Source organism: Lepidochelys olivacea (assembly GCF_965140295.1).
Source record: "Lepidochelys olivacea isolate rLepOli2 genome assembly, chromosome: 2".
Taxonomy (NCBI): domain Eukaryota; kingdom Metazoa; phylum Chordata; order Testudines; family Cheloniidae; genus Lepidochelys; species Lepidochelys olivacea.
The window spans coordinates 97,945,494-97,961,183 of NC_140412.1; the positions used below are offsets into that span (position 1 = coordinate 97,945,494).

General features: G+C 39.4%; 1 protein-coding gene across 4 annotated transcripts in view; it reads left to right on the forward strand.

Annotated features, from left to right (window-relative positions):
- The window catches only part of DOK6 (docking protein 6), a 434,980-nt gene that overhangs the window by 374,538 nt on the left and 44,752 nt on the right, over nucleotides 1-15,690 (forward strand). For 2 of the 4 annotated variants that reach the window (XM_084619311.1, XM_084619314.1), the window contains exon 8: nucleotides 5,593-5,666. The exons of the other annotated variants lie outside the window; for them this stretch is intronic. In XM_084619311.1, the coding sequence (XP_084475437.1) occupies nucleotides 5,593-5,666 (74 nt within the window). The remainder of the gene's footprint in view (nucleotides 1-5,592; nucleotides 5,667-15,690) is intronic. 4 annotated transcript variants of the gene reach the window in all.

A 15,690-nucleotide genomic window follows, 5' to 3' on the forward strand; every position in this document is an offset into this window, starting at 1 on the left:
GGAAAGTAGCCACCTTCTGAAACAATTGTGTTTAGCTGCATAGGAAACATTTCAGCTGCTTCTTCATCTGCACTAGCCGCTTCTCCTGTGAGTTTTACATTATGTAGATTGGCACACTTCTGAAATCTGTGGAACCACCCATGACTAGCATTGAAGGCCTCCTTTTCTGCTTTTGAGCTCTCTGCCTCTCTTTCCTTTAAATCGTTATACAGGCTTTTGGCCTTCTCCTGAATCAAGCTTAAACTCAGAGGCATTTTCTTTTCATGGAGGTCATCAATCCAATCAGCCAGCAAACATTCCATCTTCTCCATTGTACTGCTTCTCTGTTTCATTATCTTCAATTATGACAATTTCAGAGCACTTCTAGTGCTTTCATGAATTCGATTAGCACTCTTAAAAATTGAGTGTACTGTCGAAGCAGGCAAACCGAGAATATGAGAAACGTCGGCTGGATGCTCTCCTCTTTCAATATGCTTTATAACATCTAATTTCACTTCTAATGTTACACTCTTACGTTACCTCTTAGACACAAGCCCATTCTTAACACTTTGAATGTGTTTTGCACTCATGATGGCTACAGGACTGTACTGCACACAGGGCCACCCTGCCTCTTCCTGCCCCCCTCCACCCATTTCCCACCTCTTCCTGCCCCTCCACCCATGCTCTGCCTCTTCCCACCCAGTTCCGCTCTCTCCTCTGAGTGCCTCATCCCCACTCCTTCCCCTTCCCCACATGGCTCCTGAATGCCGCCTAACTGCTGATTGCAGCAGGCAGGAGGCACTGGGAGGGAGAAGGAGGAGTTGATCAGCGGCCCTGCTGGCTGACACAAGCTGTACTGTACGGTAGGGGAATGTGTTCCAATTCACATCAGTCATGTTCCGTGCAAATGATGGATATGCAGATCAGGACCAGCATGAATCGGAACACGTTCCCCAATTGATGAGCACTGGATATCCGAAACAACGGATAAGGGGGAGATGTATACTGGGGACCCCCTGTAAAGGGGAGCAGGGAGATCATGGCTCCACTTCCTCTGATCAAAGCAGCAGGGAGCTCCCCCTCCTCTCCTTGCCTTGGAGAAGCAAGGCTCTCCCATGGCTCCCTATTTCCTGGGCTAGTGAGGCGAGAGCTCCCCTCCTCTTTCAATATACTGCAAAGCACTTATCAGTGCTAACAAGGCTGATATTGGTGCCAGTTAAACCCATGGAGGTTAAAAGTTTTAATTCTAAGAAAGTGACAATGTCACACTCATATGATTTCAGCTACACAAATTCCCAGACTTTACACAGTAGAAGGAATGCTAGTTGGCAGCTCATTACAAATATTCAGAGAATATTCAAGTACTTAGAGCTGTTTGAATTATCCTGCTTAGTCCTCCGTTAGACTAATCCTTTGTGCTTCTGTAGCTTTCTGCAAATTAAAGAATGTAAAAAGAATCGCAGGGCATTCATCATTTTGGAATTTCCATTGTTTGTTCATACTCACAGCAACTAAGTGCAGAATTCCTTTTTCTATTTACTTTTAGTCCCTGAACAATGCAATTGATATCAAATGTTACAGCATATGAATTGGAACATTCAGTTGTGTTTCACTGTCTGCCAGCAGCTGGATGAAACACCTTGCCATTTTTTTTTCTGAATCTATAATTAGGACTTGCAGATTAGTGAACTAAAGCCTTGTAAAGCTGGAAGTCAAAATAAAGGATACCAGAAATATGTACAGTAGTATACAGAAGATCCACATTATTCAAAGTGTTATTAAATTATAGTGTGTAGGTTCCTTAATCTTATGCAGTATCTTTGCTCCTATTCCTGAAAGCTTTGAAAATCTATATAAATGAATCTATTGTTAGTTTTATGCATTTTTCATTAGTTTTTTTTCTAAAAGCATTTCATGAAAATGTATATACAGGAAACATTAAAATGTTTGGTCATTTAAATCTCCACATACAGTGGTTGTGCCCCAAGACTTATTGTACGTTTTTTGATTTGTTGTTTTTGTCAGGAACAGGAGTATAGGTGGTCTGGCCTAGTGATCACAGCTGGACTGAGGTCTGCACAGCAGGGACTGTAGTCACTGAGCAGGAGTTGCAGGAATCAGAAGAGCTAGGTCCCATAAGAAAGAGTCAGGGTCAGAATCAAGCTGGGGTCAGAGATCAGAAATAGTACCAGGCTGGAACTGGGAGACATGAGTCAGGGTCAGAATCAGGCTTGGATCAGAAACCAGAGATCAGGAGATCAAGCAAAGTCTGTCATTGCAGCAGGCCAAAGTCTGTGTGGTTGCCCAGACAACTTCCTGGGAGCTTGGCCAACCAGAGGACCGCAGTGTGCTGTCACTCTAGGTTTCTTGGGCAGTACTTCCTGTGGTGCCTACTTTCCACAGTGCTCCCTGGCTGTGCCCCTGCATGGCCTCCCGTTAGCTCTGTAGGAACATCAGCTGCCCGACTTTCTCATCCCCAGATCCTTACAGTTTTCCATTTCCCATTGAGTTTTTAAATCAAGTTTTTTGGAAGAATAATTCCCATTACTGTCTTATCTATTCTATATGGCCCTTATCACCATGATAGCTGAAAACCATTGATATTCCCTTTTCCTTTATACATTAGTGTTTACACCAAAACCCCCATTTCTCTAAGCCTCTTCATTCTATGAAATTATCACACGCAACCTATCCAATAACTCCCTGATTCGTACATAAGACAACATTGACAAGCTCAGAGGGAAGGTCATGTTTTTGTTCATTCTGAACCGTTCTGGATGAGGTCTGAGGTTCCAAAAGTTGTTGACAATGTAAAACAAGGGAGAAAGTTGTAAGGTATTTAAAAGGTTATTAGGTTGTCAAATATGAAAGTTCATTTAAGGCCTGATTGCAATACTCTCTCACAATGAATGTCACCTTAGTGAAACTACTTAAGCTGTAATTAACTGTTAGCAATTTCTCAGGGTATTTTTAATATATAAAAAAAAGAAGTGCAACAAAAATGGTTCTATGTTGAATGGCTGCTTCAAAAATCAAGCAACTGATAGATTTGTAAGTAGTTTCTTTAATGTGCGTGTGGCAAATTGCCAGCCCTACTTTGATGGGTCTCGCACTTTCTTTTTGGGGAGGGTTCAGGGCACCATTTCTCGCCCCAGAACTGGTGTATTAACTGCCCCACTAGTGTCCTAGAGGAGGGGAGGGGAGAGGGAAAGACCTGGGCCTGCCCTCTACTCCGGGTCCCAACCCAAGAGCCCCAGGGATAGCAGTAAACTGCTTGAACTAGTGGTTCCTTCCCCTGGACTACTTCCCTCTCCTGCCCTTCAGCTTGTGGGGCTTCCTGCCCTCCCTCTGTATAGACTCCTGAAATGTGCAAGTCTGAACATAATTTTTGAATTACTTTATTTCCCTATTAGTTCTGGCATGACTACTTCTTTTGAGGGGAGGGGAGGAAGGCAACATGTGCAGAAAATTACCTCAACTTTTTAATTATTTTTTTAAAAGGAAATTTTTAAATGAAGTCACTGGAAAAATAGTCCCCCCCCCCCCCCAACCCCCAAAGACCTGTGTGGCATTTCACAGTATGAAAGTAGGAGAATCTTGTACCCATTATTTTAACATTTAAAGAGATTTCACACCTGCCATTTTCTGAGACATCCCACTCTGGATTTTTTGTTTGTTTTATTACTGTTAGTTCTTTTCTGCACAAACAATGTTGCATGTTTGTGACCTCTACTGTGATAAGTAAAATGGAGTGAAAATCAGAAATTCCATCCAGCAGGAAATTTTGGTATTTCAACATGTTTTCTTCCAATTTTTTATAGAACAAAAAGTTCCAAAATATTTCAATTCAGAAATGACAAAATATTTCATTTCAGCATTTTCAATCCAACCAAAATATTTTGATGTTCCAAAATCCAAACATTTCATTTTGGCTTGTTGAACTGATCGGAAACCTTTCATTTTGAAAAATCTTTTATTTGCCCGGCTCTAAATACAATGTTCCTAATACATTGGCAACATCCTAAAGTTACACACACCAAGGAGAGCATCATTCCCGGAGCGTAGATTAAAGAACCATTTACTATAGTTAATAAGCAACAATTTTGTGCTACTTAAGACATCTTGTATTGGACTTTAGTGACTTTTGGTGGGACAAGCTTTTTTGGGTCGAGTCCTCTGTAGAGAAAGAAACTGCTGATTGAGGGAAGCAAAGGACTCAAGCTTGGAGGAGTGGGTGAAATTGAAAGTGTTTTTCCTGTTTTTGGTTGAGTTGGGTTGGGTTTTTTGTGCTTTTAATCACTTGGTTTTGATTTTTAAATTATTTTGTCTATGTCCCCAGGAGTATGGTGGAAATTGGAGATTGCATTTTGATGATATTTTGTCAAGTCATGCATGTGATAAGTAACATAGCAAGGATGGGTATGTTCACAGCAAAAGCCCTAATGTCTCATCAACTATGGTCATTTTACTAAAGCCTGGTCTACACTGCGGGGGGATCGATCTAAGATATGCAACTTCAGCTACGAGAATAGTGAAGCTGAAGTCGATGTATCTTAGATCGACTTAGAATCACTTACTTCGCATCTTCGCGGCGCGAGATCGACGGCCGCCGCTCCCCCATCAACTCCACTTCCAACTCTCGCCGTGGTGGAGTTCTGGAGTTGACGGCAGAGTGATTGGGGATTGATTTATCACGTCTACACTAGACGCGATAGATCGATCACTACCCGCCGGCCTAACAGACATGGCCTAACAGTGGGCTGAATTATCATCTTTCAATCCAGCCCAAGTAAGGGACAGTGCATAGTTACACTGCCTCAGGAGCAGGGATAGGTATTAGACTGTGACTCGGAGAGTCACAATTGGGTGCCAGCTTCTCCTTTGGTGAGGGAATTAATCTGTACCTGCTCTTTTGCTAGACCAGTATACTACCACAATTGCATTTATGGGGTGGAGCCAAGGCTTCATTCACTGTCTTTCTGTCACTGTCCACTCCCCATCCAGAGAGAGGAAGAAGCAGTCTGCCATTCTCCGCTTTCCTTCCACCCTTTTGCAGGGTTTGGCAATGCATATAGCTGTGCAGGTGAGTAAGGGGGCTCTTTATTCCTCTGTGCAGGTGCAAAGCCAGCTCATGAATGACCACCCAGTAACCAGTCTAAACTGATCAAAAAACAATGAGTGACTAATCAGAGCTGACATCTGTAATTAGTGTGTTTTATATACATTTTTGTATTGGTTGTGGTTTCTTAAGAAAATAAAGATATCCTCATGCTCACAACATTGCTCATTGTTCTTGTATTATATTAATCAAATTATATCAGTTTTACCCTCTACTGTATGCTAATGTATACAAGTTATAATATTTCCATGAATAGTTATGATGACCTTTCATGGAAGTTAAAGAAAACCCCATCAAGCATACCTACACATTTGACCTCATTTTTCTACTTTTCTGCATGTGTATTCAAACATATAAAAAAATGCAATATTTTGTTCCTGAACACATACATAAATGTGACCGAATGGCAGCCCTGTTTCCATAAATGTGCCTACATTTTTGAATAAACACAAATGATGCTTGTTTTTAAATAAGATTTCTGTGTACTACATTAGGATGTCTAATGGGAGAGTCGTCAGATTTCCTGGTTTCTTGGTCACGGACTGATGATATCAAACCAGGGATGCAGGTACAATATGCTTTTCTCTTTCCACTCATCATCCACCAAAATCTCAGCCTCGGAGAATGATCATGAACAATGTGGGTGCTGAAAATGAAATTCAAAGCCTGTTTACATAAACACCAAAGCATGAACTTCAATTTGAAAAAGCATGCTCTCATCGTAATTACTGTACATGCAGTGTGCGTTTGATTGGATGATTACTGACAGGCTTTGGCGCTTGTTTTCTCCATTACTGCCATTGTTTTGTTCATCAGTGTCTCAGCAGTTTGCAGGACTTTTATTTGTGAGATGACAGTCCTATCATCACCAAGCTTTTGATGTTACAGCCATTTTACCATAAGTAAGCTGAGCAGTTTTGGGTTAGGAAATGGAAATGCATTTCATTCGGTCTTGTCAACTGTCTCATTACTCTCCACTCATCAGATTAGGTATTTAATTCTGAGAAATAGCTCAGCAGCTTTTCGTCCTTTTTGTGCCTTAATAGAAGCACTTTTATTTGATCAAGTATGTGTATTTTGTCCATCTCTTGTTCTGCTTGTTCATATATCTGTTTCTGAAGATGCTTGTTTTCCTTTAACATCATATATTGTTGAAGACAACCTGAAGTTAGCTAATGGCTTTTGGTGAGGACAAGCACTGTGGGTGCTCTCGATACCTGTGTCTGAGTTTCAATTACAGTGTCGCTGCTTTGCATTTCACCATTGTTGTCAAGAGACTCTAAAGCATAACCACAGGAGCTTCCTCTCCCAGTATATGGGGATTCTGTGGTGGCTCAGAGACAACATAATGGCTTGTCCACCACTTTCCTCCCTGTAGCCACTGTAGGGAGTATTTTCCAGGGAAAGCGGGATGTATCGGGGATTCTCTGTACTCCAGTTATCCCTGGATGACCCTGGAGTCTGTTAGTCATCAGGCTTCTCTAATTTATGCTGGAGGATTGGACTTGCACACAGATATCCAAGGACTGGGATAGTGGAAAGGTGGCTTAAAGCCACCTTTTTTTTATATTCCAACTACCCACATGATTTTCATCCAAAGCTAAAGATCTGGGCCATAATTTTTGCAATGGTGTTTACAACATGTTAAAATCTTAAATGGGAAGGGTATTTAAGCAGTCATCCTCTATGGCATGATTCTCCTCTTGCTTACACTGATGTACATCAGGAATAACTCCATTGACTTGAATGTAATTACACCAATGTAAAACTGTTGTGAGAGGATAAAAATGCTGATGGCATTTAAATGGCAGCACTGTTGTGTCTGTAGGGTGCTTACTCATCTTGCTTACTTAAATTATTAGAATCAAAAAAGATATCAGATTTTCTCTCTCAACCAGATCAGAGAGAAAAGTGTTGTTATTCATATAGAAGGGGTCAGATCTCAGCTGATACAAATCTACATAGTTCACTTGATTTAAAGGATCTATACAGATTTATACCAGCTGAGAACCTATCCCTTTTATGGTATATCATATTCATATATTTTTTCAACATTAGTAGTATTTGCCACTTTTGATCACTTGTGCATTGAAACACATGAGTCAGAGCATTTGACCGAAGTGGATCTTTATTTTATTTTGATAAAAAGAACGAGGGGTACTTGTGGCACCTTAGAGACTAACAAATTTATTTGGGCATAATCTTTCTTGGGCTAAAACCCACTTCATCAGATGCATGGAGTGGAAAATGCAGTAGGAAGATATGTAGATATAGAGACAGATAGATAGATAGATGAAGTAGGAAGATATAGATATACACACAGTAGGAAGATATATATATATATACACACACACAGAGAACATGAAAAGATGGGGGTTGCCATACCAACTCTAATGAGACAAATCAATTAAGGTGGGCTATTATTTTGATAGGAATGTTTCTTTTTGTATAATTTTTATATACAGATTTAGGTGCCTTTTCCCTGATAACAATGTATTCTCTTAACTGTTTAGGATGATAGAACCCTTAAATGAAGGTGAATTATTTTTAATATTGCAGCTGGGTGTAAGCAATGAACTGACTGAGAATATCATCACAGACACATGGAAATGGCCCTTTTCCCAGCACCATTACCCAGCACGAAATTGCCCCAAACCCACATTGTTGCAGTTTAAGTTAATACCCACAGAGTGGGGTCCATGCCATTGCACAGAGTGTCAGTAATGCAATATTCAGTCTGAGGCGGTTGGGGACTGATCATCCCCTTATCTCCCTGAAAACAGCTTTAGTCAGTGGGAAATCTAAGTCTTGTACCTCCCTGCACATTGGCCTGCTGCTGCATTATTTTTCATCCAGAAGTGATAGACAGAGCTTGCTTTGGATCATGTCTGTGCTGACCCTAGAAGAGTAAGCAGATGTCACTATTAAAGGTGAAATATGACTCACCTTCTAACCATTCACACAACATTCCCAGCTTTCAGAGACACAAGAGGCAAGTGGCCAAATCCACGAATGTCATTGTGTCTCTCATCTAGCAGCAGAGTGCTGTCCTTAGACAACCAGTCAGGAATACACACACAAACTGAATATGGATTGGCAGCTGCTTGAAATGACTGTGTGAAACCAAGAGAGGCAAATGGTATCTCTTATTTAGTAGAATGTTACTGAAAATAAGTGCAGAATATTTTTTTCAGTAGATAAGTGAGTGTGTGTGCGCGCTTGTTTGTTTTCTTCCTCAGGGGAAAAAAAAAGTGTTTTCAGGATTGACATGTTTGATTGTTTCAGCTCTTTTTCAATATTGAGTTTTTGCCAAGGTTGTTAACAACAAATAGAGCATACAACTAAGAGAGATTTATTAGTCATCCCCCAGATACCTCACAACCCAGTTATTATCTCACTCTCTAAGCCCACACAAAGAACAAAATCAAATCCTATAATGCAGAACAAAATAAAATGTAACTTGAAGGTGGGAGGTATCTTCACTATATAATAATCATTCCAATGAATACAGTATTGCATATTTTCATGTATTAATTCCAAATTTATTGATGTAACCCAAAAATAGTTTCCGTATGTACTAAGGCTGTGTCTGCACTTGCAGCTGAGGATGTGATTCCCAGCTTGAGTAGACATACTCGTGCTAGCTCTCATCAAACTTGTGTGCTAAAAATAGTAGTGTAGCCATAGTAGCATTGGCAGCAGTGTGTGATGGCATGGACTAGCCACCCTCAGTACGTACCCACAGGGTCTGGTCAGGTTTATACTCAGGTCGGCTAGCATGTCCTGCCTATCACCTCTGCCTGTGCTACTGCAGCTACACTACTATTTTTAGTGTGCTGGCTTGAGGAGAGCTAACATGAGCATATCTACACAAGCTGGGACTCAACCTCCAACTCCAAGTGCAGACATAGCTTAAATATCCCCTATTGTATATTTTCAAAATAGCTCCTTCAAGAAATGCCATGAGTAAGGTAGGTTAGCCATCAGACATTCTACTTGAGTTGGTGGTGCACTGTATTTTCAGACTCTTAATTATTCTATCTGACATCTTAATCCAACTTGCATCCAGATTGCCTTCCTCAGTTAAAAGTTCTTCAGATCAGAAGTATAATTTAATGTACAGTAGGATTAGCCGTAAAGTCCCCATCACCTTTTCCAAATATTCCTTTGTGACTTTACAATCCCAAAGCATTTCGATAACATTACTGACATAATTTTGACATCTCCAACAAAACTTTGTAGGTGTCACACCCCATCTACCCATTTTCTGTGGTATTTATTGTATGGTATATGCCTTTTTAAAAACATTCCCACCGCCTACTTTCATTCTCCGACTCAATTTCATTTTTCATTGGCCATAAGTGCCCATTACTGATACTTCTTAGAAATGTAGATACTTGGCAAGAACTAAATCTGATTTTTTTCAGTAATGTGGCATGATCAAATGAGGGCCAGATCCTCATCTGTTCTAAATTGGTGTGACTACTCTGTCTGGCCCTCTGTGTTCATGCATGCTGAAAAGATTCATATTTCACCCTTATTCCATGGAACACATCAGAAGCATGTGCACCTTATCAGAAATATGCTTGGTTATATTTCAGTCCTTATTATTTGTATGCTATGTGCTATATGCTTCCATACATATTGTTTATTTACTTAAACCTCCAAGTAATAATTTCTCATTTAAACCTCATTAAATAGTCTAGTAGCTGTAACATTTCCTTTACCTTGCAGATTGGTTTCTGTTTTGCTTGGGACGTGTCATGCTGTGCTTTGAAACAAAATTGACAGTTTGGCATTGCAGTTAAATGGAAAATTCTGTCACTTCCAAAATATGTGGTACATACTTAGTGCAGTGTCTCATGAAGCTGCAAAGGCCACATTTCCTGCCCCTCTGTAGTCAGGAGTCTGATTTCTAGTGGCAATGCACAACTTCAGTCACAATGATTATAAGCAAGTTTCCTGATGTGGATGCCCAGCGTGAAAGAGAATTATAATAACTTGGCACCTTTTAACTGTTAATATTTGAAATATAAGTACCTTTGACAGGACTTTGCCATTAGGAAGGTAAACAGTGCAGCCATCATACTCTTGTGAGTAGGATTTGTTCTGAGTGTCATGTGATAAAGAATATAGAGACAGGGAAGAAAGTCCGTTCTGTTGAATGATATTACTGAACATTGTTAAGCTCAGTAGTTGTGTATCTTCATTTGAATAGTTATTTAAAAATGTGTACTTACTTCCTTTTTTACAGAAAGAGTACTCAGTGTGTGGATATTAATACAGACCTTAGATGTAACAGGTTCTTGTTTTAAAAGTTGTCATGGTAATTTGCTTGTGCTTCCTTTGATGTATGGAATAAGTCCCAGTTTTAAAGCTTCCTAGTTACTGCCATTTTTTACCCTAGTGCATTGTTATAACAAGAAAACTGAATAGACTTGAGATGCAATTAGTTACTAACTTAGGCTGTTTATGAGAACTGAGCTGAACAGCTGGAAGGTGCTCTGTTTAGGGATACCATAATCAAGACTTCAGGTTGCATTATTTATCAAGATTGGTAGTAAACATTAAGTATTTTTGTGAGTGTTTGAAATATAATTTGTAAAACCAAACCCTATGTACTAGACCCCCAGTTATTGTATATCAGTATTACACCAGCAAAGTTGATGGAGCTGTGATGATTCACGTCACCTAAGGATCTGCCCTATATATTCACTAAGGGCCTGATCCTGCAAAGAGGATAAGACCCAGATCTTCAAAGGTATTTAGGCACCTGGCTCCCATTGAAATCAACATCAATGGGGATGTTGGGAATCAGTGGGAATTGAAGGTGCTTAATACCCAGGGCCGTTCCTAGGAGGGTGCGGGGCCCGGGGCAGAAGTGATGGATTCATCTCTTCTGGGACTGACCGTACCAGCCAATCACACCAGCCCGGGGAGCCTCCCATAGCACGGGGCCCAGAGCAGTCACCCCGATTCGCCCTACCCAAGGAACGCCTCTGTTAATACCTTGCAGGAGGCTGTCAACCCTTCACCAGGTAGGGCAGACAGAGGAGAGGGCAAAGGCGTTACAAAATAGTGCTGATTGTTCCAAGAACCTCCTGCTTTTAAACATTTTTGTTTGTATGTACAAGCTATCTCCTTTAAAGCCTGGAATATATTGTTCAAAATCTTTATGAACAACCTGTGGTCGGATTTCTGGTATAGCTTTCTTCCCTCCCACTAACCTTTCTAAGAAATCTCTTGCCACTAGTTTCTTTCCCTCAGTATACTTAAGCAGATGAAGTTGTTCTCTGAAGGAATACGCTGTAAAATAAGATCATTGTACAGGTACAGAATATGGGCCAGTTTCTGCCCTCTGAAAGAAGGTGGATTTTCCCATGGAAATTATTGGGAACTGCCTGCTCACCTCCAAAGTTAAAATTTTGCCCAATGAGAAGTAGGCAATGTACTGTAAATAATTCCTATCTATCATCATCATCTTTGTTCTCTCTCATCCTGTGTTTGAGACTGTGCTGAATGACTACTGAAAATATTGGTCATTAACCAAAACAGGTGTTAAATAGTTCGATTCTGAAAGCATTACCATACAAAGATCTTTGTTCCTCAGGCAAATTTTTTACCATTAACAACTGAATAAATGTGAAATTCCAGTTCCATCATTTTCAGGAAAATTTCTGGCTGCTTCCAAAAGACTAAAGCAAATTGGCAATAATTGAAAAGCTTGACAGCTCTCAGTTCTTTCTTGTAAAGATGAGTTTTCAAAAACCAAGTAATCAGTCTCAAGCTTACTCACCAGCAACCCATTTGCAGAGTTCAAGCTTCTTTTGAGCACTTAGATTATTTTCATGGCTAATAGGAAAAAGATTTTTAGTTCTGGTCTTTAGGGCAGCATTTTAGAAGCAAGAAGGAAATGAGTTAATTTCACCTCTATTTGACTACTGATCTCAATGGATCAATAAATGGTCTCCCAAGGCTTGCTTTGTAGTTATTGACCATGGACAATTTGTGATCTGTCATCTGTATGACCTATAGAAGATAGGTTATTTAATGTAATAGGTTCCTTAAAGAGTCACGCACAGCGGCAGCTAACAGGAGAGTTTCAGAGAGAGTGTGACAGGCTTTCCTTCCAGATTCAGTGTTATGTGTTGTGTCAAGATATCCAGCAATGGAACAGTGGCAGTGGTCTGCAATGGATGTGCCATGTTCTCTCTGCTGTCTGAAGCCAGAAGGGATTTCCTTTGCATGAAGTGCAAGTTAGTGGCTGGAGGAAAAGATTCTTGAATTGGAGGGGCACATTGAGATACTACTGAGAACCAGAGAAGCTGGGGAGCTCCTAGACAGCCAGGGCTGGGAAACACCAGTATACCAGGTTCAAGGAAGAATGGAGCTGGTCACCAAGGACTTGGAGAGGAAGTCAGAAAGGAGGTCTGGTGATTTGTAACCACCACAGGCAAGAGGTCATGGCTGGAGACAGATCAGGATAGGCAGGCTGTGACCACCAGAGAGAAAAGAAGCAGGAGGAATTCCACACTGCTAGAAGTTTCAAATCAATACCAACTCATCAGTGTGGAAACAATGGAAGTTACTACTCACGTTCCAACAGATCCAAGGAATATATGGGACACGCATGTAGATAGTGTCCCAACCTGTAAGAAAATCAAGCTTGCCTGCAAAGATTTCTCCAGCCATCCAAGGAAGACAGACAATCCTTGTTGGATATTCGATACTCAGATGAATCGAAAGAACATTTGGCAAGGGACAGATGGAAAACAGGATGGTGTGCTGCCTTCCCGGAGCCAAGACATGAGATGTCACTCTAAGATTGGATAGGTTTCTGATGGGAAAGGATCCATGGGTGATGGTTCATATTGGCACTAATGACACTGTGACATGGGCTATGGCATTATAGGTATGAGCAACTCTCCAAGGGTAATATTGGCTTGTCATATCCTTTAGAAAAGCATGAGCTGGCAACACAAGCCAGGAATTAAACAGGCATCAATAATATTTATAGAAAGGCTGAGGAATTAATAAGCTCCATTTCTAAAGTATATTTTAATCTTTCACCTATAAAACAGCTCATTGAATTGATAGGAGACAATTGGGGACTTAGCTTCAGTATTTTTTATGAATATAATGACTTCCATAAACTATACAGACATTTTTACTCTTTCCAAGGTGGTTTAATATATAAACTGGTTGTCTCCTGTGTGACACTGATCTGTTTTATAGCATTATTTTCCCATGAGGCATACATATAGTAACTAACTTCCCACATTATATTTGGCAAGAACTACATTTTCATCATTTTCTTTTCCTATTTGCTAAAATTATTAGTAATACCTTTTAACTTAATATATTCAATTCCTTGATTATATCCATATTCTTTATCACTGGTTTTCTGTTAGCAGCAATAATCTTGGACCACTTTTTTTGGATCAGTGTTTGGTCTTTTTTTAGTAGTCCTTTGTTATGAGAACAGCTTTGTTCACTTCAAGAGTACATTTAACATGCCAAGGAAGTAGAACATTAATATAAAAAAAAATAACTAATGGTGTTTGAGATCAAATAAAACCTTATTATTGATCAGTTCAGAAAAGATTAGCTTATACTCATAGATTTCAGTGTATGAAGAACACCAGGGTATTTATTAATCAGTTTTGTCCTGTGTAGTATTTTTAAATTTTTATTTTTTTTTATTTTTACCTGTGCTAATTACCTTTAACTTTGCAGAGAAAAGAAGCTTCTTTCTATAATAAGTTAAAAATTAAAAGTTACTATCAATAAAAAAAAGACGTTTGAACTGAGTTTCAGAATACATCATCATCAGTGTTTGAGATACATTATCCTGAGTCATATTGTGATTATCTCCAGTTCAGGTAACTATAATAAATAGAATTATAATTCAATCACTATGTAGGCTGAAAAGCATGAATATGTGCTGCAATCAAATGTAGAGACATGGGACAATAATAGGTTTTGGATGCTGGTAAAGACCTTTTACACAGCACATTCAGCTACTTTGTCTGCGTAATATAAACTACAGGGATGAGAGGCTCAGAAGAAAGGGTGAGTGAACCCAGAAATACTAATGTTCAGATGCTGACAATACTGGTTTTAATGCCTAGGGTTTTTTTTCCAAATCAAGTATGCTTTTGTTCACATATTGAACATCTATTTTAAGAAATTGGTGTATTATTTCACTTTATGGGAAATCCTGTCATCCTGAAAATAACGAAAATGCAGTGAGATGATATAATATACCCGTAAGTGTCGTAAAATCATAATCCAACATCAATATGTCTGAGGTTTTGGTCATAAACGTTGAGTAAATGTGCTGATAATATTTGGCTTGATGGTATAAGCTTATTATAGTTCTGAAATAACTGAAACAGCTCCTTCGAGCAGAAGCATCCAAATTTTACCCAAGTAATAGCCATGTTACCAGCTCTCCAGGAACCCTAGAGATGTATGTAATTTCTGTAAAATGGAGCAGATTAGCTAAGTACCTGTTTCTGTGGAGCTTACTGCTGGGACTTGTCGTTTCCAAAGGCTTCATAGTGACATAGAACATCAGGCAGCCATGGACCACATTAAGGAATTTTGTTGGCTACGTTTATTAATATTTTTATGCCCCAACACTCCATGTAATGCTGTACCGAAATCCAAGAAAATGTGTTCCTGGCCCTGAAGAGATTACAATCGGTGTATAGGTAGAAGCTGCTACTGCCTTAAGACTGAAACTTTCCCATTCTAAGCCTTAGGCCTGGGTAACAGGGAAGGGAGGGAGAAAGGGGAGGAATTCAATATTTGTGTCGATAAGAAAGAAGCATTTCTCCAGTAGGGATGATTTATAAAATCTCATTGTAGTTTAGGATTTTAGAATAAATCTCTGTAGATGAATATTGGACAGAGGGCAGGGAAGGCAGTGAAAAGTGCATGTTAAATTAATTTATCACATAAATGTGTGTGTGCAAGATCCATTTTTCTCATACTTTGGCCACCACCAACATAGACCATCTTAGACCAATAAGCTTCTCTCAGAAAACTTCTCATGAAAGGTCACTTTCATGATAAGAATGCTAGTTGTTTCCAGTATTCCCAGTCAATTAATGGCTAATGAGTAAGTGCAGTTTCTATCATCAAAGTAATGTCTAACATGTAATCTATCAAAACAATGCATTTAACAGGCTGCAGTTTAAAGAAAAACTCCAAATGGGGCTCTCAACTATCATTTGTAAGCTTGGCACAGAGACAGAGTGCCATTTTGTAATCAGAAAGGGTAAATTGCAATCATTATGCTGCTTAAAATCATTCACATCACTATCCAAGATGATAAATCCAGGTAATATAAACACTCTTACAGAAATAACTTCATACCATGATATATTGATATATCGCAAGTCATACAATAGAGAAAAGAAATAAACCAACACAATTTTATCACATTTTTTTGCAAATACCTGCCATTTCTTTACAAAATATAAAATGTGTTAGAGAATAATGGAAATCTTATATTTTCTGCAGCTACATCAGCTTGTATTTTGATCCAATCAGATCTCACAAGTTAATTAGGGTCAGATTGGTCT